The following is a 26,433-nucleotide window of genomic DNA, read 5'->3' on the forward strand; positions in this document are numbered from 1 at the left end:
CATTTTGAATCTGTAGGTTTATATCTTTCACCAAACTTAGGAGGTTTTCAGCAATTTTCTCCCCCAATTTTTTTTCAGCATCACATTCTTTTTCTTCTTTCTTTTTTTTTTTTTACAGATTTTATTTATTTATTTGAGAGAGAGAGCTCAGAGGGAGAGGGAGAAGCAGACTCACTGCTAAGCAGAGAGCCCAACATGAGCCTCAATCCCAGCACCCTGGGATCATAACCTGAGCCAAAGGCAGACACTTAACCCACTGAGCCACCCAGGTGCCCCCTTTTTCTTCCTTCTTTGTAACTCTTTGTTTTTCCTTTTGTTAGAACATTTGATGTTATATTTCTGAGTTCTAAAATTTCCATTTGGTTCTTTATTTTTATTTTTTTCCCCATTTGTTTCTTTTTATATCTTTTTTGAGATGTTCTGTGTTTTCATGCATGTCAAGAGAGTTCACAATTGCTTGCAGGAACATTTTTACAGTACTGCTTTAAAGTGTGTCAGATAATGTGTGTCATTTAGGTATTCCTTTCGCTTGACTGAAAACTAAAATATTAATGTTTATCATAGTTCTATGTGAAATCAGATTATTACACCACTGCTTAAATCATGTAATGTTTGTGACCATCTGTTGATTGTTTTTTTTTTTTTTTAAAGATTTTATTTATTTATTTGACAGAGAGACACAGCCAGAGAGGGAACACAAGCAGGGGGAGTGGGAGAGGGAGAAGCAGACTTCACGCGGAGCAGGGAGCCAGCCGGACTTGGGGCTCTATCCCAGGACCCTGGGCCAAAGGCAGATGCTTAATGACTGAGCCACCCGGGCACCCCATGTTGATTGTTTTTTGTGAGTTAGACTTCCCTGGTTCTTTCAAAGTTCTCCAAGTCTTTGATATGCTAATTAGGACCTGATCCTTGCTTCAGGTATTCTGTGAGGTCACTCTCCTGAGCTCCTCCCTCCCTACAGTCTCCATGGTACTTTCCCCTTCTCTGGGACTCCCCTTTTCAATTCTCTGGGCAGAAAGCAGGGGCTTTAGGAACCATGCATTTCCAAATGCTTACGTTTGGAGCTCAATGGCTTAACATCTTTGTGTCTTGGTCCTCATCTTTAAATGTAGATAGTAATACTATAATGACTGGCATATAGAGCTAAATAAAAGTTACCCAATATTATTTTTATTAAATTTTACCATCTCAAAACTGTTAATACAGATTCAGTTTTCTCAGATTTTAAAGCAGTTTTTATCTAGGTTTAGGCATGTATGGGGAAGGTAAACTATGCCCTGGGCATCACTAAAACAGCTGATGAAACTAATTTTTGGTCTTTGTCAATAGTTTTACTTTTTGGTAACTTTAATTATAAATACAAGCTCCAGATTGTAGGATAAATTGTTGGGTTCTGACATGTAATTTTTCCTGTTAATGAATAGAGCTTTATGGCGAATAGAAATGAAACAAATAATCCCTTCTGCTAAAGAGTTTACATGTTAGCTAAATAGACAATAGAATTATACATTAATTGACTAGAAAAGTTACAAAGTAGTACTAATGTGTCAGAGATAAAGGGAAGCCATACTTCATGATTTGCCTAGGACAGTCCTACTTTACTCTTGGGGGGGGGGCATGTGTATAATTGTTAATAGAGCCTCTGGTTAGGATGATAAATTACATGGCTACCTTACAGATACTAGTTAGTTTCAAGAGAATGAAAGGAAAGCAATCACCATATCTTCAGAAAGTTTGCTAGGCCTGAGAATGAGCTGGGTAGAGGTTGAAGGGCCCCAACATAATAAAGAAACACGTAGAACTTTGAATAGAAATGTGGGAAAATGCTGTTTTAGAAGCCAGTTATGTCATAACATGCAGGACAGACAAATGGCAGATACTACTGTAATTAGATAGATATGAGGTGATATGACCTTTGCTGGTTTTACTATTCTACAAAGTTTGGATTCTACTTTTTAGGAGATTACTACAAAAGTTTCAACCTAAAAATGCACCAAAGAAAGTCTATATAGCAAGTAATTAGTATAGTTTTACCTCACAATTGGAGGATTTTAGAGAAACGTGATTTTTAAAAATAGACTATTTTTTATAGCAGTTTAGGTTCATGGCAAAATTGAGAAGGTACAGATATTCCATATATGCCCTTTCCTAACTAGTTTCCTATCACTTTCTACTGTGATAACACGTTTATAGTCTCCCTTGTTATCAAAATCCCCAATCAGAGGGATACAATTGATGAACCTATGTTTGATGATGGTTATTTTTTTAAAACTCTGAGTTTTTTTCCTTTCACTTGACTAAAAACTAAAATATTAATGTTTATCATAGTTCTGTGTGAAATCAGATTATTTCACCACTGCTTATATCATGTGATTATTGTTCAGGTGTTTTTGGTGGCTAGGGTAAGTGAAGCAATGGCTTGCTTGAAGCTAAAAAGGAATCTTAATCCTATTGAAATGAAAACTCACAATAAAGTATAAACTGATCTTGAAACTGGTTTTCATATGGATAATTCCTTGATGATTTTTCTGGAGATTTTGGGCTTTGATTTGCAGGGCCATAGGAGAGGCAATTTTAGTCATTAGTGATTTATTATAATGGACCATTGTAGCAACTGGAAGAAGACAGAATTCTGGCTCAAGGTCCCTCTTTTACACCGAAAATCAGTTTCCTAGCTGGTATTTCTCAGCCACAAGAACAGACTGTTGAAAAGTTTCCGCACGTCCCAGTGCTTTGAAATGACTCATAAGCTGGCAATATGTACTAAGTGCTGTCAAGTTACTTCCACTCAAAAAAATGATCTCCACAAATTTTGTTTGCTCTCTATTTGAAGTCTCATGAGAGAATCTCACACCATTTTTGTGGAGAAAAAAGTGGAGTAATTAGACATAGCTGGTTAATTCATAATTAGAACTAATTAATTTGGAGAAATTTTTAACTGGTTCTAAGAATTTAAAATTTATTTACTCCTCATAAAAATCCTAGGAGGTTCATAATAGTCTTTTTTGCAATTTATAAAGGATGAAACCAAAGCACAGAAATTCACCCCCCCTCTAAAAATGTAAAACTTCACCAGTGTTCATCCTACCCATAAATGTCATCGCTTAGTTGTTCAAGCCCAAAACACAGGCATCATCCTTGATTCTCTTTTTTCTTCTATACCACAACCAACCCAATATCAAGATCTTCAATTCTCTCTTCCAAAATATTTTGAAGTTGGCTACTTTTCACCTCTACTGCTTCACTTCTACGCCCAGTTCTGGACTGCATCTCCCACCTGGTCTACTGAAATAGCTTCCCTACACGCCCCACTGCTTTCCCTCTTGATCCCTCCCTGACAACGGCTTATTCTCTGTACAGTAGCTAGAATGATCTTTTAGAACTGTAAATATGGTCATGATACCTTCTGGTTGAAAGTCCTCCAAAAGATTCCCACCCTAGAATTTATTGAATTCTTGAATTCAATTGAATTATTGAAACTCCTTATAATTCTGTACAAGACCATACTCCATCCGGCCACTGCTTACCTCTCCTAACTAGTTGGCTATCAATTTCTACTTATTTCACTTTGCTTAAACCATACTGTTTTTCTCAGTCCTCATCAAAATTCATTCCCTTCTTAGGGCCTTGGTACTTGTTCCTTTTGTCTGGACTGCTTTTCTCTCAGAGTACCTTTCTCACATACTTCAGTAAACTCTTTGTTCAAATGTCATCTCCTGAGAGGCCTTCCCCGATGACACTACCTAAATTAAGCCCTCTATTTGTCTGGCTTATTATATTTTTTTCCATAGCATTTTACACTACTTGAATTTCTCTGTTTTTTTCTGTCTTCCCATCAGAATGTAAATTCTCTGGCTGAGGTAAGCACATTGATTAATTTGTTTATTGCTGTACCTCTGGAGCTTAGAACATGTCTGACACTTAATAGGTATTCAAATATTTGTTGAATGAATGAATGAGTAAACTTGTATACAAAGGGTATTCTTTATGATTTTTTGTTTCTTTTTTTTTTTCTATAACTTTGTAGAGGAATAGTCAAAGAGCTATGAAGTTTAACAATGCATATGAAATAGCTATTTAAACTGAATAACTTTATACAAATGCTGGTTATCCCACTTGTGATTATTACCTATTGGTTTCCTCTGGATTTCCTCTTTATTCCTGCTCTGGGTCTGGACAACATGAAAACAGTAATTATTTAATTCGAATAAGTCTGAATTTTGAAATACCTGTTGTGTTCAGGGCTGTTAAGTGTTAAAAGGGATTGAACAATGTGAAAACTTTAGTCTTCTAATGCCTAGGAAGAATTTAACTCTCTAGTTGGGGAAAATGAGATATGCACAAGAGAAACTCTAGAAGATTTCAAATACAACAAAGAAGTTAACAGCGAGAGAAAGCAATAAGAGCAAAAGGAATTTAGAATGTTGGAAAGATTCTCCCGTTAGTGGGTTTAGTGTAGGAAGCAAATCTTAAAAGGCCGATGGTACTCGGAATTTGTGTGTGTAGTGAGAGAGAAATTATCAGAATCTTTTATTAGCCAATATTCAAACATGAGCCTGATAAATAGCACTTTGGGTGTGCTATTTATGGGCACTGATAGAGCGTCAAGAGAAAATGGGTGGTTTCTGGGCTGTACCTACAACTGTATCTATATCTGTACCTGTATCTATCATTCGATTAACTGCATATACCCGTTGAGGCAGTTCCTCTACTAATCTTTTCCATCCTCCATTGTGCTTAAAACCTCCTTAGAATTTTTACTGCTGTGTCAGCTAATTTGTTACAAACCTCATGCCTATTAATAAGCTATATCCCCATGGGACTGCCGTATTACTTTTGATAATACTTACGAAGTGCTGAGACTGCGCTGAGCGTTTGTTCGATAAATCAATAAATGTTATCATTATTATAAAAGAAATGTAACTGACGCAATAACACTAGCGAAATCGCGATCTCTTCCACAGGGGAGATGGAAACAGGTAAGGAAGGAGTCGAGCGGGCTCCACAAACCTCGCTCAAATTGACACGATCACCGGCCGCGCCCCTCATTTAGATCAATACCTCCTTGGCTCTAAGGCTGCCCACCGCGCCAGCCAGCCTAGGCTCCCGGAAGGTAAACACATCGAAAAGGGCGGGGCAGAAGGCGGGTTCGGGATGGATGAGTGGCCAGCAGAAAGTGATTGGCAGCTGCCATGTCCACGTGCTTTGTGCTTCGAACTAGCTGTCGCGAGAATTCGATGTAAACAGACCGGTCCCCCGACCTCCGACTCCCAGCCCGAGACGCTTAGCTGAAGTGCACAGGAATCTGCGGCATGATTCTTTTCGACAAAGCCACGTAGGTGTGCTGTCTGCAAAGAAAAACAGACGTGTTCGTAACTCTCCTTACCTGCCTGCGTTCGCAACCGAACCTGACACCTCGGCTTCACCCGAACTTACATACTGTTTTGTTTTCCCTGGAGCCCCAGCGGATTGGGTAAATTCAGGAGGCGGGTCCGCCTCTTTTCTACTTGCTGGTTGGCGAAGCTGACCTCCAAGGGCGGTGCCCGGCCGTAGCCAGTTTCCTTCTGGGATTGGCTAGAAAAGTAGTTCCGCTGAGGCGTGGTAGGAAGTGGTAGCCGTCAATCACAAGGGGAGACTCCAAACAGTGAGCCTTGAGCTGGGAGAACAGCGTTTACCGGCGGGGCGGCGGGTGAGAGGGCTGGTGGGGCTGTGGCTTTGGGGAGGCTTGGAGAGGACGAGGGGCAGGCAGCGTGAGGGGAGAGGGCTTGGCTGGCAGGGGTTCGACGAGGGAGAGCTAGCGAGATTGGAGGGGGAGGGGAGGAAGGGCAAGGGGCCAGAGGGCGGCCGGGGGCAGCGGTGGCTCCGCGTTGGAGGTTAAGTGGGTAGAGCTGTGCTAGTGTCTTTTAGGAGAGTGGGGCCTGAGGGGCTGGCGAGGGTCGTCCTCAGGAGACAGGGCCCTTAAAGGACATTTCTTGGGAGGCTGTGTTTCGGGAAATAAAGGGTGGAATGGAAATGAGAGGGCTGAGGGGCTGGTGGTGATGATACCTACTGAGGAAGGGGTGCCTGGGCTAGGGGTGTTTTTGTAGTAGCAGATGAGACTCATCAGTTTGGGAATTTTCAAATAAGGTGATAGAACCCTCCCTACTTGGAAGTGATGGTTTTAGGGGCTTTCAAGATTACTTCCAGGCTGTGGACTTTCCTGAGCCCTGAAAGAGATCGTTAATATTGCTGTCAATCCTCTTTTAACCTTAACCAAGTACACTCCATGCTCTTAAAACCTTCCAGGTGATTCAGATGCTTATTGGACATTCAAGGATCAGGATTCAGTGATGTGATAGGAAAGGATAAGGGGCTTCTAATGTCATATAAGTTTTTATTACTTATTTAGGCTCTCGTGTTTAGGTTACAATAGCAGGGGGTTGACATATATGGTTTAAAAACTCTTGTTAGATTATGACCATGCAGTCCTTTTTTTTTTTTTTTTTTGATAGCTATAATCAGCATGTAACATTGTATTAGTTCTAGGTGTACAACATAATGTTTTTTTTTACAACATAATGTTTTGATATTTGTACATATTGTGAAATGATCACCACAATAAGTCTAGTTAACATTTATCTATACATAGTTACAGCATGCAGTCTTGCTCATAGTTTCCCAACAGTCTTAGTTGGAAGGCATTAATTATTTCACTGTCCATTAGGTCTCGAAATATTGTGCCATGTGTATTTTCACTATTTCAGGATTTTAGTACAATTCTTTAATTTTGGCTCACAGAGATAGCACATTTGTTTTTATTAAGAAATCTTGTGTTAGACTCTCCATCCCTTACCTTTCTAGCTTATGTTAACAGAGGATCAGAGGGTCCAGAAAGAAAGAGTCTTAACTGGTTCTGTGGTTCTGAGGCTTAGTCCAAATAAAAAAAATTTCATGATAATTAGAAAACTTCTTTATCTACTTCCTCCCCCAATCTACCCTCTTTCTCTTGTAATGGGGATTGCTGGGAAGGTTTCCTACATTTTAGGCATTTTCCATAAGGGATCTCTAGTGAGGAACCATAAACCCTTACCCCTACCCACAACAATAATAATCCATTTTTTTCCCCTATCTCTTTGTGCTGGAAACAGGTTTAGCAAATGAAGCTATGGCTACAGATTCTCCCAGAAGACCCAGTCGTTGTACTGGTGGAGTTGTGGTTCGCCCCCAGGCTGTCACGTAAGCAAATTTCAGATAAGCCTAAAAGCTAAAGAAAATTTGTTCAGAATAGTAGCTAGCATTCAGGGTTCCTTTCTGAACGTTGACTACTTTTGTAAAATCTATTTAATTTTGGCTTCACAGGATGATAAATATTGCCAAGACCAAATAAAAGGAATAACTGGAGGATCAAGTTAATGTATTCACATTTATAGGGTACATCAAAAGCACTGTGCTAAATCCTAAGAACTAATGTTTTTTCAAACTCCAGGTTCAAAAATGGATGGCTCATTAGATCAATTCAGTGGATCAAGACCAATATTTAAAAAATGAAATAGCATATTATAGAAAATATAGTTGGGAATATTCTTTTGTGACACACACTATTCATATGTATGTATATGTTGACCAGAACCTGATGTAAAATGTATCTCTTATTTAGGTTTCAGTCAGAAGGTTTCAAAGTCAGTGTCATAAAGAGTACGTTCTATATTTTAAGCATTCTTTGCCAAAGCCTATTTATACTTTCTAGGAGCATATGATCTAATGTGGTTTTAAGATATGTATACTTGAGATCACTGTAATCAATAAAAAAAGGTGCCAGCAAACCATGAGAATTGGGAGGGAATATTTTAGTGGGAGTATTTAGTGGGAATATTTTAGTATTTTAGATCCTAAAGGGTTTATTAAGAAGCTAACTTAATGTACTTTAAAGGCTGAGTAGAGTTTGGGCAATTAGAATCAAAGGTACATTTTAGACAAAGGGAATAGAGTGAGCAGATGTGGGTAAGGCAAGCTATTTTCATAAATGAAATATAGGGAAGTTGACCTATATAAAGTAGGTTAGGGTGGACAGTGAAGATCCTTCATTATCTGGATAAGGAGGTGAAACTTGTTTTCTACCTTTTAAAATGTTCATAAGGGAATTGTAGCATTTTATATTATTCCCTTGGGCAGTTTAGCATGTTACATAAAGATTGTCCTCTCAGACTAAGAAAAGTATATGTATAATATAATATTTTGCTATAATATTTCCTTTTTTTTCCTCCTGGGTTTCCCTGGGCCATATTTGTTTGCTAACAACTATGGACAATGGCAACAAGTTAAGCATGTTATTAGCTATGAGTTAGGTACTCTTTCAGTCTTCATTTTACAGGTGAGAAAACCAAAGCAGGGAGAAATTAATTAAATTGTCCTTGGGAATAGCCAAGAAGGGGAACCTGGATCAAACCCAGGCAGTTTGTCCCCAGAGTCCATGCACGTCGGCAGTATTCTATGTTGCCTCACCATAGAATATGTGGTATCCAACTTATATTGCTTTTTGTTATTCAATACATAATTTTAGTGTTTTTAAAAAATCTTTTATTTGTATTCTTTTAACAAATAATGCTTGAGCATCTACTGCATGCCTGAAGTACTGGTTTAGAGATTCTGGAGATAGAAGGTAAACATGAGAGTTGGAGTCCTTTCTGTAGTAGAGTTTACATTCTAGTGGGGGAAACAGTAAATGAGTAAAGTGATTACAGGCTCTGATCAGCACCCGGTGTGCTCTGATAGAGAATGACAGTGGGGAGTCTGACTTCAGGCTGTCAGGAAAGGCCTCTCTGAGGAGGTGACACTTAAGCTGGAGAAATGAAAGGGTCATGGAAGAGTATGGGAAGGAATCCAGGCAGAAAGAAAGCTGGCGTAAAGGTCTTGACTCAAAGAGCTTGGTGTATTCTAGGAATGGAAGTTGCAGGTGACGGAAGCAGAGTGAGGAGAGTGGCAGAAAAATGAGAGGGCAGAGGCAGGCCTAATCAAATTGTTGTGTGTGTGTTTTTTGTTTTTTTAGGCCTAATCAGTTTTTGTAGCTATCTAAGGCATATTGCTTTTTTATAGGATTTAGGATAACTCATATGAGTTTCTTCAAATGTAATTTTTCACATGAAATGAAATTAATTTGATTTGGTATTTTGAAGAATTTTTTTCCACTTGCTGAAATGCATATACTTCCCATTTAAAATCTCTTAATGACCTTAACAGTATCATTTTTCTTCACTTTTATGCATTTTAGTATTTTCCCATGTCTTGTCTATGGCAAAAATTCTGTGAGGATTTCTTAGTATCTCCTAATGCCTGCGCCTGCAGCAAAATGCCAGTTGATTTTGCTATATACACGTAAAGGACTAGGTACATAACCAGTTTAAAGACAAGGTCACTAAGTACTGAGTCATCAGCCACAGTTTTTCTTGCTCTGACTGGGGAATTCTTTTGCTTTGACTCAAGAGGAAAGTCCTGCCTTAGCCTTGTGTCATCACTCCTTCAAATACAAGTTAGAATATCTATGTCAAATTAAGAGAGCATGACTTTTAAGAAGAGATGATGTTTAAAAAGATTAATATCTCATTTGCATTTCATTTAATAACATATACAAAGAAACTAGAAAGCATGATAGCAGAATTATCAGTTGATGAGAGTTAGTCTTTTTTCTTTTTTTAATATTGTGAGTAATTTTCTTAGGGGCTGTAGAAAGAACTTTTCCAAGTTTTGTTTTAAGCTGTCAGGGTAAATTTTATCCATTTCACTCTTTTTCAGGGAGCAGTCCTACATGGAAAGTGTTGTGACTTTTCTACAGGATGTTGTGCCACAGGTAAGTGTCTGTGTAGTTCCAGAAATATAGTAGGTTTTACCATTGGCCAGGAAAGTTCTGAAATGTTCTCTTTCCTAAACTTGACACTAGTATCATCAACTTCAGAAAGACTTCTGATGTTTTAGCATCCCGAACATCGGTAGGGTAGGACTATCCGTGTTAGTATTACATGTGCCTTAGTTTTATGCTGATAGTGACACAATTATGATTCCTCAAGACTTGCCTAAGAGGAATCAGGTGAGATGTTAGTTGAGAGATGGGACTTGGGATTCTCTAGTTGGGTTCTATTTCCAGAATCTTCCTCTTGCCCTAGTTAAATGTTGCCTGTCTGAAGTGATCATTGCATTTCATTAACTAGATATTATATTAGCTAAATACTACACTGAGCACAAATCTACATGTCTTTCATGGTGAGCAGTATTTTTATGCCAAGTAGGGTATGCTTTGTTACTCTTATAACTGAGTTCTCTCTATATAAATAAAGAATGAGAGCAACCCTCCTGGGATCATATCTAGTGCACTGTTGCCCAGATTTAACATAAGTATCACTTGGCACATGTGTTAAAAATAATCATTTCCAGGCCCCGTCCCAGAGAGTTTGACTCAGTGGAATTGAGGTGGCATCCAGTAATGTGTGTGTGTAGTGAGAACCTCCAGGGAGTCTTGTGAAACAGAGGCTGTGGGAAGCTCTGTTCAGTGGAACTACTGAAAGGAAAGGTATTTTCTCCTTGTGGTGATGTCAGTGTTTCCTGACTGCCAGGCTATCTGTAACCTTGCTGTTGAAAAAAGGAATTCATAGATCCAGTGTCCCAGCTTTATGACAACATCCTAGAAAAGTCTAAAATCCAGATTTCAGTTATATTATGTAAGTTGTATTTATCAAATAAGGGAAAGTATCAGGAAATGTTGATACTCCTTTATCATGTTCAGATAACTTTAATGGAAATGGGTCACAATGACGAGATCTCTGGGGCATGTAAGGGATAATAAATGCTTTCCTATTTTGAGGAACTTGGTTACTAAGGGAAGTCAAATTGCTGAAACAGGCAGAGTTCACAGCAGCATTTCAGTAAGTGTTATACATGATAGTACAGACTGAATATGTAGTTGCTAAGAGAATGAGTAGCAAAGAGAGTGAAAGTCAAATTCTAAAGGACACTGGAAATAGCAGTTGAAATGAATGGAAAGGTTGGGTATTGGATGTTGGAGGAAACTGGCTAGCTGGGTATGGCAGGCAACAGAGTTGCTGTCCAAGAGCATCTTGGACTCTGCACAGAATGCCAGTTCTAGAGAGTAACCTGGGGCTGAAATCCAACCTGGTCTCTCCAAACTGCTCTTTCCCTTAATCCCTGAGCCCTGGAATGAGGCTGGTTCCAAGGAAGGGGCATTTAAAAATTTTTGTAATTTGCCTGCCCCTAGAGTGCCTCTTTTTTTTTTTTTTAGATTGTATTTATTTACTTGACAGAGAGCGAGAGCAGGAACACAAGCAGGGGGAGTGGGAGAGGGAGAAGCAGGCTTCCCGCAGAGCAGGGAGCCTGATGTGGGGCTCGATCCCAGGACTCTGGGATCATGACCTGAGCCAAAGGCAGACGCTTAACGACTGAGCCACCCAGGCGCCCCCCTAGAGTGCCTCTTTATCACATTTTTACAAAGGCACCTTTTGTGTTAGTGGAAACCCTGTGTAGCAAGCAGTTTTTATTGGCGGCAGGAGAGAGGCTGTGGTCAGAGGCTTTGAGGGAATAGAGAGTTTGCTAGAGAAACAAGAATACCAGATTGACTAATAGATTGAAAATAGGGGCTGTTAAAATTGGTAGGGTAAAAATGCTGGAAGGTAGAAGATTAATTCAGAAAAAAAAAAAAGATTAATTTAGTTTTCTGAGCATTAAACATTAGGAAGGGGATAATCTCTGCAATTGATTATGAAGATTTGGATCAGAGTAGCAACTATGGAAGTAAGGTTGTAGTCATGGAACTAAGAATTAGAATATTCATTCAAGACATTTATGTTATACAGGTCATTATTCTGTTTACTCTGGAAATAAAGCAAAAATTCAGGCAGCAGACATTTACTTGAGCACCCACTATGGGTCGGGCACTGTGTTAAGTTGAAGGGATACTTGGTGCCTTTCCTTAAGGCGTCCTGGTCTTGTGCTGCAGTTAGCAAACTTTCTGTACAGGGCCAGATAAGCTTTGCAGTTCATATAACATCTGTTGCAACTACTCGGCACTGCTTTTTATCTAAAGGAAAAGGCATGGCTGTGTTAAAATAAAACTTTATTTATAAACACAGGTGGTGGGCCATTTTGGTGACCTCTGGCCTCTTTTTTCCACCTTTAATCCAGAATCCCCCAGTGGTACTTTGCAGTCAGCCATTTGGAAAATTATGTTTTTTTGCTGATGTTATGTTCCAACTCCTATTCTGGAAATCGTCGAATTCCTGGAGCCTAGGAATTATCCTCTGGGTTTCCAGATACCCACAAAAGGGAGAAAATGTGTTGTTAGACTGGTGTCCACTTCTTCAGCTATTACAGATGGAGTGAATTCCCAGTGTGTTTAACAGATGTTATTGTTGGCTATAGATGCCTTTAGCTGTGCTCTTTGATCTGATAATTTTACTTATGAAAATCTATTAAAAAATAATTCAGCAAAGAAGAAAGGTAAAGCTCAGAACTTTTCATTTCAGTGTATGTGTGTGAAAGTTCTGCATTTTCAGTGTAACAAACTGTAGCTAGCCCAAATGTCAATAGCAGTCAAGCAAATTATGGTATGTGATCCCTACAGTATTATTTGCTATAATTAGAAATCACATACTTTTTGACACAATGGAGGTGATTTTCTGTGCAGTCAAAAAAATAAAATATGTACATACAACATATAAATACAGCGTATCTACTGTGATTGTAACTGTGTCTTTTAAAGTTCAATAAAAAGGCAAAGTCCAACAATAACTTTATGCTTATGAATGTGTTTATGTGTTAGAAACCTGGTAAGGAATAAAAGGAGAAATAAATAAATCCTGTCAATAATGGGGTGAAAGTTTTGATTCTAAATGAGAGGGCTAAAGTAGTTGGATCTTGGTTGTAGAAGGAGGGCGAATAATCAGTGCTGGAAGGTGGGGGAAACCTCTGGTGTAGTAGTACACTGACCTCTATTAGGATACCAAGTGACAGCTGGATGGGCACTGGGTGGGTATGTGCCTCACTGAGAAGGAAATACCCACACGTGCCTTCTCTGTGCACACCTTCAGGAAGGCACACAAGAAGCGGCACTCAGATGTCTCAGTTGGTTTCACAGAATTTTCTCAAGAAGGCTTAGTAGAGAACACCATGTCTTCTAAGGACAGAGGAAAACTTGAAGACATAGCAAAAGCATACAGGGCTTGTTTTGAAAGTCTTATTTTCCCCCGAAGGGGAAAGAAAAGAAGTTCAAGAATCCCAGTATAGTGAAAGACCTCATTCAACTTTGTTATGTTCGGCATATCGCTCAGAAATCAAAGGAGAGCATCCTGCAAATGTTGCAAAGGAATTGGGAGAATGTTGAATAATGCTGCAGGTGATAAACAGGCTTATAATCTGCTGTACTGAAGAAAATTTTGAAAAATGTTATTGCTTTACCAGATTAAAGGAGAACGTGATGTGGGGAAAAAAAAGTTGTCTTCAATGCACTGTGCTATTCTAGATTGGATGCTGGAACAGAGAAAGGACGTTAGTGGAAAAACTGATGAAATCCAAATAAAGTCTGAGGCTTAATTAATAGTAATGCATCAATGTCAGTGTCATAGTTTTGACAAATGTACCAAGGCAAGGTCGGATTTGGTTAGTTAACTTTAGGGGAAACTGGCTGAGGGGTATATGAGAACTCTGTACTATATTTAATAATCTAAAATTATTCCAAAATATAAAGTTTATTTTTTATTTATTTTTTTAAAGATTTTATTTATTTGAGAGAGAGAAAGAGTGCGAGTGAGAGCACGCACACAAACAGGGGTGAGGGTGGGGGTAGGGGTGGGTGGTGAAGAGGCAGAGGGAGAGGGAGAAGCATACTTCCCGCTGAGCAGGGAGCCTGATGCAGGGCTCGATCCCAGGACCCTGAGATCATGACCTGAGCCCAAGGCAGAGGCTTAACTGACTGAGCCACCCATGTGTCCCTAAAGTTTATTTTTTAAAAAGATTTTATTTATTTATTAGAGAGAGAGGGAGGGAGAGACCACCAGCAGCGGGGAGGGGCAGAGGGACAGGGAGAAGCAGATTCCTCACTGAGCAGGGAGCTGGGACCCTGAGATCATGACCTCAACCGAAGGCAGACGCTTAACCGACTGAGCCACGCAGGTGCCCCTTCTAAAGTTTATTTTTAAAAGAGTTTTCAAGGATGAAAAGAAGAGGAAGGAAGTGAGGACGAGGTGGTCGAAGATAAAGTTGATGAATTAGTTGGCTTTAGGGTAAGCTTTCCTCTTTTCCAAAGGAATTGATTACCCTATACACATCTCACTTGGTGGTTCTTTTTTTTTTTTTAAAGACAATGAAATTGTAAGGATTTGTAAGATAATTTCTGTTGTATAGTAAATCTGTTAAAGTAATTCTGTCTTTTAGTAGTATTTTCATTGTAGATGATTTTCAATTACCATACAAGTTAATACCTTGTATGATACAGTACAGGGGCTGTAAATTGGGATGGAAATTTAAAGCAGGTTACGTATAACACAAATTATATGCAGGATGGTAGTTTTTGTGTGCTTTTGGTATGGCTTATATTCATTGTTTTGTGAACTGAGTTTCACTTTATTTATTTATTTTTTTAAAGATTTTATTTATTTATTTGAGAGAGAGAGAGAATGAGAGACAGAGGGCACGAGAGGGAAGAGGGCAGAGGGAGAAGCAGACCCCCTGCTGAGCAGGGAGCCCCATGTGGGACTCGATCCCGGGACTCCAGGATCATGACCCGAGCCGAAGGCAGTCGCTTAACCAACTGAGCCACCCAGGCGCCCTGAGTTTCACTTTATAATTGAGAATATTGCAGGTCTTTTGTTGACATTCTGAATGCTTATTAATATATACAATCTTTAAAACTTTTAAATAGAAACATTTGCTTTATGAAGAAATGACTCCCTTTGAATACTGACGGATACCATTGACACTTTTCCTATGATTTCATGGCAGCTTATGCTTATCTTTGTGAACCTTGCAGGCCTGTAGAAACCAGCTAATAGGTTGGGTCTAGAAGCCAGACAGAAGACTGAAAAAGTCATACTGTACTTTTTTTTTTCACCCCCAACTCTGGCCCTTGCCTTCCACCTGGAACTGAAGGCAAGCTGGTAGTAATACTTTTGAAAATTCTTGATAGTGTGTAATTACCCGATCATAAACACCTGGGACTAAATAGATACATGTGGTAGTTTTGTTTATTTCTTTTTTTAAAAATATTTTATTTATTTATTTGACAGAGAGAGAGACAGTGAGAGAGGGAACACAAGCAGGGGGAGTGGGAGAGGGAGAAGAAGCAGGCTTCCCGCCGAGCAGGGAGCCCCATGCGGGGCTTGATCCCAGGACCCTGGGATCATGACCTGAGCCGAAGGCAGACGCTTAACGACTGAGCCACCCAGGCGCCCCAGTTTTGTTTGTTTGTTTCTTTCTTTTTTTTTTTTTTTAAGATTTTATTTATTTATTTGAGAGAGAGAGAGCACAAGAGGGGGGAGCGGGAGAGGGAGAAGCAGACTCCCTGCTGAGCAGGTAGCCCGATGCGGGACTCGATCCCGGGACTCCAGGATCATGACCTGAGCCGAAGGCAGTTGCTTAACCAACTGAGCCACCCAGGCGCCCCCAGTTTTGTTTATTTCTTAAGCCTTCTTATTTGTTGGCCAATATAGGGCATGATTTAGTTTATTGAGTGCCTTTGCATTATAGTGATGCTTTCTAATAGACTAAGATCATTGTATTTTAGGTTTCTGCAAATCTTTAATGGGTAAAATTCCTTTAACCAAGATTATCAGACTCGGGATAACTTTGGGAGTAAAAATATTACAGAATTGGTTCCCAAGATGTAGGATTGGTGGAATTGGAGAGGGATAGGGCTGGATTTATTTAAGTTACTTTTTGTCTTGAACATCAGTAATATTAGAGCTGTAAAACATTTTTATTCAAATGTTTCTGTTTACTATGCAGGCTTACAGTGGAACACCTCTAACAGAAGAAAAGGAGAAAATAGTCTGGGTCAGATTTGAAAATGCAGATTTAAATGGTATGGTTTTAACTTTTTTGGGACATATAAATTAAATGTTTGTTTGAGGTTGACCTGATTCCAAAATGAGAACTCTTACTTTAGTCAGATTACTTTCTCTTACAGTAACTTTTTAGTTTTCAAAATAAATTCATTTTTAATTTAAAAAGTAATATAATCACACTATAGAGTCTTCATTAGAACTGATAACTGTATTGTACAAGTCTGAAAGTAACTGTAACATACAGTGCCTAGCCTTAAACTCTAGGACATAAAGATTTCTTAGAAAAGAAGTTATTAATTCAGATTTGATCAGATGTCTAGGATTTATAACTGCACACTTATTACTGTTGAATGTTTTAGACTTTAGAATTAATTTTTCCTGAACAGAATTTATGTCTGGATTGGCCCTTTTGTTCTCAGATACATTCCTACATTCCATTTCATTGCTCCTTCCTGCACTGTTTTGCTAGGTGGCCGTCCCTTGTCTGTTTCCCACGATACCATGTCTATTGTCTTCTGCTGAGTTTGGGAGGCACTGGTGAGAAATTGAAGGAGAGGATGGAAGAAAGGGGAGAGTACTCTTCCCTCTCCTCTCCCTGTTAGTGGCTGCATTTCCTCTGTGGTTCTGGCTTCTTCTAGGTAGCTCCACTGGTGTTCCAGCTTCTGCCAGGTGACCCAGCACCCTGCACTCCGGTGTCTCTCTAGCCTAAGAGCAGTCATGGCTTCCTGCTGCTGCTAATGCAATAGGTAGCCTCACGGTTTCTTTTTTGGTCTCTCAGCTATTCCGTCATCTGTGTAACCATTTGTCTTCATTAAATCCCCAATTATGAGCACACTCAGTTGTTTTCATTCTCTCGTTGGATTTTGACTGATATCCTACTCTTGAGTCTTCATCTCCTCTAAGAGTTTAAGAATATGATGCTATATATCTTTTTGAAAGCTGCTGTCCAGGAGAGAGAGGTTAAGTTGCACTTCTGCAAATGGGCTTCTTTTGAATTTTGGGTTCTTTATTAGTGGTTCACTCAAATAATGGCAACTTGTTGGGCCCTGTTTGTGGGAAATAAAATATTCATTTGTCTGGGTGATTATTTATGACATATAAACTTTTCCTGCTGTGTTTCTCTTTGAAAGGTTATAGTTTTATTTTTTCTTCTTATGACTTCAATTTCCTTGTTTACTAGTGTATTTTTCCTTTTCTTTTTTTTTTAAGTTTTTATTTAAATTCTAGTTGGTTGACATATCATGTAATATTGGGTGCAGGAGTAGAATTTAGTGATTCATCACTTACATATAACACCTTAGTGCTCATCACAAGTGCACTCCTTAATATCCATCACCCAGTTAGCCCATTTCCGCCCACGTCCCTCCATCAATCCTCAGTTTGTTCTCTGTAGTTAAGAGTCTCTTATGATTTGCCTCCCTCTTTTTTTCCCCCTTCTCCTTTGTTCATGTTTTGTTTCTTAAATTCCACATGAGTGAAATCATGATATTTGTCTTTCTCTGACTGATTTATTTAGCTTAGTATAATACATCTAGCTCCAGCCACATTGTTGCAAATGGCAAGATTTCATTCTTTTTGATGGCTGAGTAATATTCCTCTCTCTCTGTGTGTGTGTGTGTGTGTGTGTGTGTGTGTGTGTGTACACACCACATCATCTTTTTTTTTTTTTTTTACTATTTTTTTTCTTTATTAACATATAATGTATTATTTGTTTCAGAGGTACAGGTCTGTGATTCATCAGTCTTACACAATTCACAGCGCTCACCATAGTACATACCCTCCCCAGTGTCCATCACCCAGCCACCCCATCCGTCCCACCCCCCTCCACTCCAGCAACCCTCAGTTTGTTTCCTGAGATTAAGAGTCTCTTATGGTTTGTCTCCCTCTCTGGTTTTGTCTTGTTTCGTTTTTCCCTCCCTCATATCAGTGAGATCATATAATACTTGTCTTTCTCTGATTGACTCATTTTGCTTAGCATAATACCCTCTAGTTCCATCCACGTTGTTGCAAATGGCAAGATTTCATTTTTTGATGGCTGTGTAATATTCCAGTGTGTGTGTGTGTGTGTGTGTGTGTGTGTGTGTACATACATATACCACTTCTTCTTTATCTGTTTATCTGTTGATGGACATCTAGGCTCTTTCCATAGTTTGGCTATTGTGGACAGTACTGCTATAAACACTGGGGTGCACGTACCCCTTCGGATCCCTACATTTGTATCTTTGGGGTAAATACCCAGTAGTGCAGTTGCTGGGTCGTAGGGTAGCTCTATTTTCAACTTTTTGAGGAACCTCCATACTGTTTTCCAGACACCACATCATCTTTATCCATTCATCAGTTGATGGACATTTGAGCTCTTGCTGTAATTTGGCTATTGTTGATAATGCTGCTATAAACATCATGGTGCAAGTGCCCTTTCAAATCAGTATTTTTGTATACTTTGGCTAAATACCTAGGAGTGTAATTGCTGGGTCATAGGATAATTCTATTTTTAACTTTTTGAGGAACCTCCATACTGTTTTCCAGAGTGGCTGCACCAGTTTGCATTCCCATCAACAGTGTTAGGAGGGTTCCTTTTTCTCTGCATCCTCACCAACACCTGTTGCTTCTTGTGTTGTTAATTTTAGCCGTTCTGACAGGTGTGAGGCGGTATCTCATCATGGTTTTGATTTGCATTTCCCTGATGATGAGTGTTGTTGAGCATCTTTTCATGTGCTTGTTACCATCTGGATGTCTTCTTTGGAAAAATGTCTATTCATGTCTTCTGCCCATTTCTTAACTGGATTATTTGTTTTTTTGGGGTGTTGAGTTTAGTAAGTTCTTTATAGATTTTGGATACTAGCCCTTTATCAGATATGTTATTTGCAAATATCTTCTCCCATTCAGTAGGTCGCCTTTTAGTTTTGTTGATTGTTTTCTTCGCTGTGCAGAAACTTTTTTTTTTTTTTAAATCAGAGAGAGAGTGCACAAGTAGGAGGAATGGCAGGCAGAGGGAGAAGCAGGCTCCCTGATGAGCAAGGAGCCTGACTCGGGACTTGATCCCAGGACCTTAGGATCATGACCTGAGCCAAAGGCAGACGCTTAATGGGCTGAGCCACACAGGCTTCCCTGTGCAGAAGCTTTTTATCTTGAAGTCCCAATAGTTCATTTTTGCTTTTGTTTCCCTTGCCTCCGGAGACATGTCTAGTAAGAAGTTGCTGCCTGTTTTTTCCTCGAGGATTTTGATGATTTCCTGTCTCAAATTTAGGCCTTTCATCCATTTTGAATTTATTTTTGTGTATGGTGTAAGAAAATGGTCCAATTTCATTCTTCCGCATGTGGTTGTCCAGTTTTCCCAACACCATTTGTTGAAGAGACTGTCTTTTTTTCCAGTGGATATTCTTTCTTGCTTTGTCAAACATTAGTTGACCATATAGTGTGGGCCATTTCTGGGTTTTCTATTCTGTTCCATTGGTCTGTGTCTGTTTTTGTGCCAGTACCATGTTGCCTTGATGACTACAGCTTTGTAATATACCTTGAAGTCTGGAGTTGTGATGCCTCCAGCTTTTCTTTTCTTTTTCAAGATTGCTTTGGCTATTTGGGGTCTTTTCTGGTTCCATACAAATTTTAGGATTATTTTAGCTCTCTGAAAAATGCTGGTGGTATTTTGATAGGGATTGCCTTAAATGTGTAGATTGCTTTGGGTAGTATAGACTTTTTAACAATATTTGTTCTTCCAATCCATGAGCATGAATATCTTTCCATTTCCTTGTGTCATCTTCAATTTCTTTCATAATTGTTTTATAGTTTTCAGAGTACAGATCTTTTACCTCTTCGGTTAGGGTTATTCCTAGGTATCTTATGGTTTTTGGTGCAATTGTAAATAGGATTGATTCCATGATTTCTCTTCCTGCTGCTTTGTTATTGGTGTATAGAAATGCAGCAGGGGCACCTTGGTGGCTCAGTTGGTTAAGCGTCTGCCTTTGGCTCAGGTCATGATCCCAGGGTCCTGGGATCGAGTCCCGCGTCGGGCTTCCTGCTCAGCAGGGAGTCTGCTTCTCCCTTTCTCTCTCCCTCTGCCCCTCCACACTGCTCATTCCCTCTCCCTCTCAAATAAATAAATAAAATCTTAAAAAAAAAGAAATGCAATAGATTTCTATATGGTGATTTTGTACCCTGCGACTTTGCTGAATTTGTGTATCAGTACTAGCAATTTTTTGGTGGAGTCTTTTGGGTTTTCTATGTAGGGTATCATGTCATCTGTGAATAGTGAAAATTTGACTTTTTCCTTTCCGATTTGGATGTCTTTCTTTTTGTTGTCTGACTGCTGCGCCTAGGACTTCCAGTATTATGATAAATAACAGTGGTGAGAGTGGACATCCCTGTCTTGTTCCTGCCTATAGAGGAAAAGCTCTCAGTTTTTCCCCATTGAGGATGATATTAGCTCTGGGTCTTTTGTATATGACCTTTGTGATGTTGAGATATGTTCTATCTATCCCTACTTTGTTGAGAATGGATTTTATCAAGAATGGATGCTGCATTTTGTCAGATGCCTTTTCTGCATCTGTTGAAAGGATCATATGGTTCTTATCCTTTCTTTTATTAATGTGGTCTGTCACGTTGGTTGATTTGCAAATATTGAACCACCTTTGCAGCCCAGGAATAAATCCCACTTGATTGTGGTTAATAATTCTTTTAATGTACTGTTGGATCCTATTGGCTAGTATCTTGGTGAGAATTTTGGCATCCATGTCAATCAGGGATATTGGTCTGTAATTTCCTTTTTGGTGGGGTCTTTGTCTGGTTTTGGGATCAAGGTAATGCTGGCCTTATAGAAAGAGTTTGGAAGTTTTCCTTCTATTTCTATTTTTTTGGAACAGTTTGAAAAGAATAGGTATTAACACTTTAAATGTTTGCTGGAATTCCCCTGGGAAGCCATCTGGCCCTGGACTTTTGTTTGTTGGGAGATTTTTGATTACTATTTCAATTTCTATTTGGTATTCAAATTTTCTATTTCTTCCTGTTCAGTTTTATTTTATTTTATTTTATTTATTTATTTTTTTTTTTTAAGATTTTATTTATTTATTTGAGAGAGAGAGAATGAGAGAGAGCACATGAGAGGGGGGAGGGTCAGAGGGAGAAGCAGACTCCCTGCCGAGCAGGGAGCCCGATGCGGGACTCGATCCAGGGACTCCAGGATCATGACCTGAGCTGAAGGCAGTTGCTTAACCAACTGAGCCACCCAGGCGCCCTCTTCCTGTTCAGTTTTAGTAGTTTATATGTTTCTAGGAATTTATGAATTTCTTCCAGATTGCCCAATTTGTGGGCATATAATTTTTCATAATATTCTCTTTTAATTGTATTTCTGTGGTGTTGCTTGTGAGCTCTCCTCTTTCATTCATGATTTTATTTATTTGGGTCCTTTCTCTTTCCTTTTTGATAAGTCTGGCTAGGGGCTTATCAGTTTTATTAATTCTTTGAAAGAACCAGCTCCTAGTTTCATTAATCTGTTGTACTGTTTTTTGTTTGTTTTTTTGTTTGTTTCTGTATCATTTATTTCTGTTCTAATCTGTATTGTTTCCCTTCTTTTGATGGCTTTAGGCTTTATTTGCTGTTCCTTTTCTAGCTCTTTAGGTGTAAGGTTAGGTTGTGTATTTGAGACTTTTCTTGCTTTTTGAGTTAGGCCTGTATTGCTATGTACTTCCCTCTTACGACTGCTTTTGCTGCATCCCAAAGGTTTGGGATGTTTGGACTCTCATGTTTTCATTTTCATTTGTTCCCAGGTTTTTTTTTTTTTTATTATTTCTTCTCTAATTTTCTGGTTAACCTGTTCATTCTTTAGTAGGATGTTCTTTAATCCCCATGTATTTGTGGTCTTTCTGCATTTTTACTTGTGGTTGACTTCAAGTTTCATAGTGTTGTGGTATGAAAATATGCATGGTATGATCTCAGTCTTTTTGTACTTGCTGAGGCCTGATTTGTGACCCATTATGTGTTCTATTCTGGAGAATGTTTCATATGCGCTTGAAAAGAATGTGTATTCTGTTGTTTTAGGATGAAATGTTCTGAATATATTTGTTAAGTCCATCTGGTCCAGTGTGTCATTCAAAGCCATTGTTGCCTTGTTGATTTTCTGCTTAGATGATCTGTCCATTGTAATTTGGGTGTTAAATTCCCTATTATTATTGTATTATTATCAAGGAGTTTCTTTATGTTTGTTATTAATTGATTTATATATTTGGATATTCCCAAGTTGGGGGGGCATAAATATTTACAATTGTTAGGTTTTCTTGTTGGATAGACGCCTTTATTATGGTATAGTGCCCTTCTTCATCTCTCGTTACAGTCTTTGGTTTAAAATCTAGTTTGTTTGATATAAATATGGCTAATCTGGCTTTCTTTTGATGTCCATTAGCATGATAAATGCTCACTTTGTTTTTTAAGTCGGCTCCTACCCAACATGGGGCTCAAAATCACAACCCCCAGATCAGGAGTCTTCCCTTGTAGGTTGGGGATTTCTTTGCCCTTGCTGCTTTCAGGATTCTTTCCTTATCTCTTTATTTTGAAAATTTTACTATGATATGTCTTGGTGTTAGCCTGCTTTTGTTGATTTTGATGGGAGTTCTCTGTGCCTCCTGGATTTGGATGTCTGTTTCCTTCTCCAGATGAAGGAAGTTTTCAGCTATAATTTGGACAAATAAACCTTCTACCCCCTTTTCCCTCTTTTCTTCTTCTGGGACTTCTATGATATGAATCTTACTATGCTTTAGGGAGTTGCTGAGTTCTCTAAGTCTGCATTTGTGGTCCAATATTTTTCTTTCCCTCTTCTTTTCAGCTTGTTTTCCATAATTATATCATCTGTATCACTTATTAGTTCCTTTGCTTCTTCCATCCTTGTGGTCATTGCATCCAATCAGTTTTGTATCTTGGTTATAGCATTTTTTATTTTGGCCTGTCTAGTTTTTAGGTCTTTTATCTCTGTGGTAAAGGACTCCCTGGTGTCTTCTGTGCTTTTCTCAAGCCCAGCTAGTATCCTTACGATTGCTGTTTTAAATTCTGGTTCAGGCATATTACTTGTATCTGTTTTGATTAAATCCTGGCTGTGGTCTCTTCTTCTTCTTTCTTTTGGAATGAATTCCTCTGTCTTGGCATTTTGTCTAGGTCTCTTTCTTCTTTGTGTTAGGAAAGCCTGTTATGTTTCCTGCTCCTGAGAGTAATGGCTATATTAAGAGGTCTGATACTCTCGAGAGCCTGGCGCTTTAGGAAGTGTTTCTGGTGTATTCTGCTATTGTGTTTGGCTGCTCTTTCCCATGTGTCAGTCCTCTGTAGAATTTCTCCTTGACTGCAGTTGGGAATGTTTGGACCTTGTCCACTGTATGGTGAGTTTTAACTAACTGTGTTTTGATCTGCTTGTTAAAAGAGGCTGGATCCTATTTCCCCTGGAGCTGAAGCTTTGCAGTACTGTATGGTCAGTAGGCTTGGTGTGTTTGGGGGTTTGTGCTGGTCTTCTGGGGAAGGGGCCTGCTGCTTCTTTGACTCTCAGGCACACTTGTCTTAGTAAAGAAGTACCTGCACAGTGCAGGGTTCGGGGCTTGGTGTAAGTGGCTCACGCCTCCCCTGTGGGCACTGTGCTGCTCACTGAAGTCCATCCCTGCTGATGGACAGGGGTAAAAATGGCATCAGCTGACTCTCTTGTCCTTGGAGAGGGGAGTTCGTGCCTTCTGCTATTCAGGAAGCCCTCATAGAAGTGTGAACAGTCTCCCCTCTTTTGTCCCCAGCTTCCGTCAGATCCCTGTTTTCATCCTATCTCTGTCCAAGCCATCTGCTCACCCGGCGGCACAGTGCTCCTGTGTTTTATCTCAGGCCCACTGGCTGGGTTTCAAACTCCAAATTTTAGGGACCTGGTGCAGCACAGACCCACGCTGATCCTCTGGGTGAGGGTCTCGCCGTGCTGTGGCTAGTGCTGGTTTGTTCCAGAAGGTCAGTTGCATGAACGTGCAGAGGCTTGGAGTTTATGGTAGAGTGTAGCCGAAAGTTGGCATCCAAGTTAGCTGCCCTCAGCAGCTGCTTCTGCTCCTTCTGTGCTAATGAATGGGGCAGCTCAGTGACGCCCACTGGCTCTTTTGTCCTCACAAGGCAGTGCCACCTCTCCCAGATACACTCGAACAAGGGGAACTGTTTCTCCCAATGTGACCCAGGGAATCCTTAGACCATGCTGTCCGCTCCCGGGCCACTGCCTTCCTTCTCCACAGGAGCACCTCTGTGCCCTCCAGGCTCCACCTGGTGATGGTGCAGACTTCTCAAATTTAAGACTTTGAGCTTCACTGCTTGTAAAAACTCGAAATAATCAGCCCCTCTTGTTTCCCAGTCACTGGTTTTGGGGAAGTGTTTTTCTTGTGCAATGCCCTGAGCTCTGTTCTCTTTCTCTCTCTCTGTTTCTCTCTCTCACTCTTCTGTGTCTCTGTCTCCCTCTCTCTTGCCTCTCTCCCTGATCAGGGCTCTCTCCTCTCTGTAGCACCGGTGATTCTTTTCTCCCCCAAATCACATCTCTACACCTCCTACCTCTCACGATGTGGCCCTTTTTCTCCCTCTAGTTGTACAGTTTGTTCTCTCAGTCCTCAGATCGATTTCCTGGGTGTTCAGAATGATTTGATATTTATCTGGCTGTGTTCAAGGGATGAGGCAAGCATTGGATCCTCCTACTCTCCTTTTCCCTCTTTATTAATAACTAGGTAACTATTCATCTTTTGTTTTCTATCATCTTTTCCTCTTGAATTCAGACTCTTCTTTCTCTTCTGGAAGTATATTTTTGCTTTGTGTGTGTCAGAAAGTATTAGAGAACTTTTTTTTTTTTTTTAAGATTTTATTTTTAAGTAATCTCTACAACCAATGTGGGGCTCGAACCCACAACCTTGAGATCAAGAGTTGTATGCTCCACTGACTGAGCCAGGCTGGTGCCCCATTAGAGAACTTTCTTGCTTTAATAACAAAGTAAATGTGGTCATGGTCTTGGAAATACTAGTGCAGATAGTAACAAAAGCTTGCAAAAATGTTAAAAATGATTTTTAAGGGCATAGGTTCACATCAGCAGCAAAAAAGAAAATGATCTTAATATTACAAAACTAACATTTAGAAAATTTCTTCAAAATAATCTTTACTTAGGCATGATTTTGTTTTTGTTTTTTTTTTTTTTTTAATAGCAAGTAAGAATTGCTGGCGTAATATTCCACAAAGCCTTTGCTTTATTGAAGTAAAATGCATCTGGAAATGTAGATGGATCCTGCTTGAAAATTATTTTAGTCTCTGTGTGCTATTGAACTTATAGTGGTTGTTTTAAATGTAGTATCCCATATTACAGTTGATTTATTAAACTTTTAAATGTATAGTTTAGCACCTTGCAGAATTCTTTGTAGAGCAGTTATGGGTACCTGGAGATGGTATTAGGTATTTAGGCTTCTCTTTGCCAGACCTGGAGTTTTTCTGGCAAAACAATTTAGAAGTTTATTAGCTGTCTATAGATTTAAGTTATTTTATATTTTTAATGAAACTCTATTAGTTATTAATTAATTAATTTTATTTTATTTTATTTATTTATTTTTTAAAGATTTTATTTATTTATTTGAGAGAGAGAGAATGAGAGACAGAGAGCATGAGAGGGAGGAGGGTCAGAGGGAGAAGCAGACTCCCTGCCGAGCAGGGAGCCCGATGCAGGACTCGATCCTGGGACTCCAGGATCATGACCTGAGCCGAAGGCAGTCGCTTAACCAACTGAGCCACCCAGGCGCCCCAGTTATTAATTAATTTAAAAGTTGCAGTGTTTGGATTGAAAACTCTGTTCTGGTGATTGCTTTCTAGTCTTTCCAACAGGCCAGGGAGCTCTGCTTTTTTTGCTTGGAATGATAGAGTGATACCAGTTGGCCCCTTGCCTCCAGGCTGCATCCCATTTGATTATGGCTTATGGTGGTTGGGGGTTGACTAGGCAATGACTAACAGGAGATAATTCTAAGGGACTTGGCTTATTGGAATTCTCCAATCCTGGGTTCTCTTAGGTATCTCCATTCCTAATTATTGTACTGACTTTGGCTTGGCGTTAGGTGGAGACTACTGCTTTTGGAACTCATTTGTGAGGGGGATGAAGTCCTATTGTGTCATTTTCACTGTTCTTTTTCTGCTTCCATGCAGTCTGACTTATACCTAAACTTGTTTCTCTTGAGGCTCCATACTGAAAAAGGTGTAAGTAGCCAAAACAGTTTAATACTCTGATGTTTCTATCAGATTCCTTAAAGGTGAGTGTATAATTTGAGTCCCAGAACACATCTTGTTAACCAGCTGGTTTGCTCCAGCATAATAAGAACTGCCGACCTTCTAGTCTATGAGGGGAAATTCCTGCCACCCCCTGGCCCATCCTGACTTG

At 39.5% G+C, this 26,433-nt stretch overlaps 1 protein-coding gene and 1 long non-coding RNA gene across 8 annotated transcripts in view; one reads left to right on the forward strand and one right to left on the reverse strand.

Moving 5' to 3' along the window:
* Positions 1–4,514: 4,514 nt before the first annotated feature.
* On the reverse strand, positions 4,515–5,475 carry LOC118553814 (uncharacterized). The gene is made up of 2 exons (XR_004926218.2): positions 5,437–5,475; positions 4,515–5,348 (listed from the first exon to the last, which is right to left on the reverse strand). It is a non-coding gene; the product is annotated as an uncharacterized LOC118553814 (long non-coding RNA).
* Positions 5,316–26,433, forward strand: part of BCAS3 (BCAS3 microtubule associated cell migration factor) — a 593,075-nt gene continuing 571,957 nt past the window's right edge. For 6 of the 7 annotated variants that reach the window (XM_078064164.1, XM_078064176.1, XM_078064171.1 and 3 more), the window contains exons 1-4: positions 5,580–5,689; positions 7,128–7,215; positions 9,769–9,823; positions 15,982–16,057. In XM_078064164.1, coding sequence (XP_077920290.1) covers positions 7,145–7,215; positions 9,769–9,823; positions 15,982–16,057 — 202 coding nt within the window. In that variant the 5' untranslated portion in view covers positions 5,580–5,689; positions 7,128–7,144. Of the gene's footprint in view, positions 5,336–5,579; positions 5,690–7,127; positions 7,216–9,768; positions 9,824–15,981; positions 16,058–26,433 lie in introns of those variants that run through there. The other variant, XM_078064169.1, reaches the window with a different exon arrangement.

This window comes from Halichoerus grypus, chromosome 2 (genome assembly GCF_964656455.1).
Source record: "Halichoerus grypus chromosome 2, mHalGry1.hap1.1, whole genome shotgun sequence".
In the NCBI taxonomy this organism is placed as follows: domain Eukaryota; kingdom Metazoa; phylum Chordata; class Mammalia; order Carnivora; family Phocidae; genus Halichoerus; species Halichoerus grypus.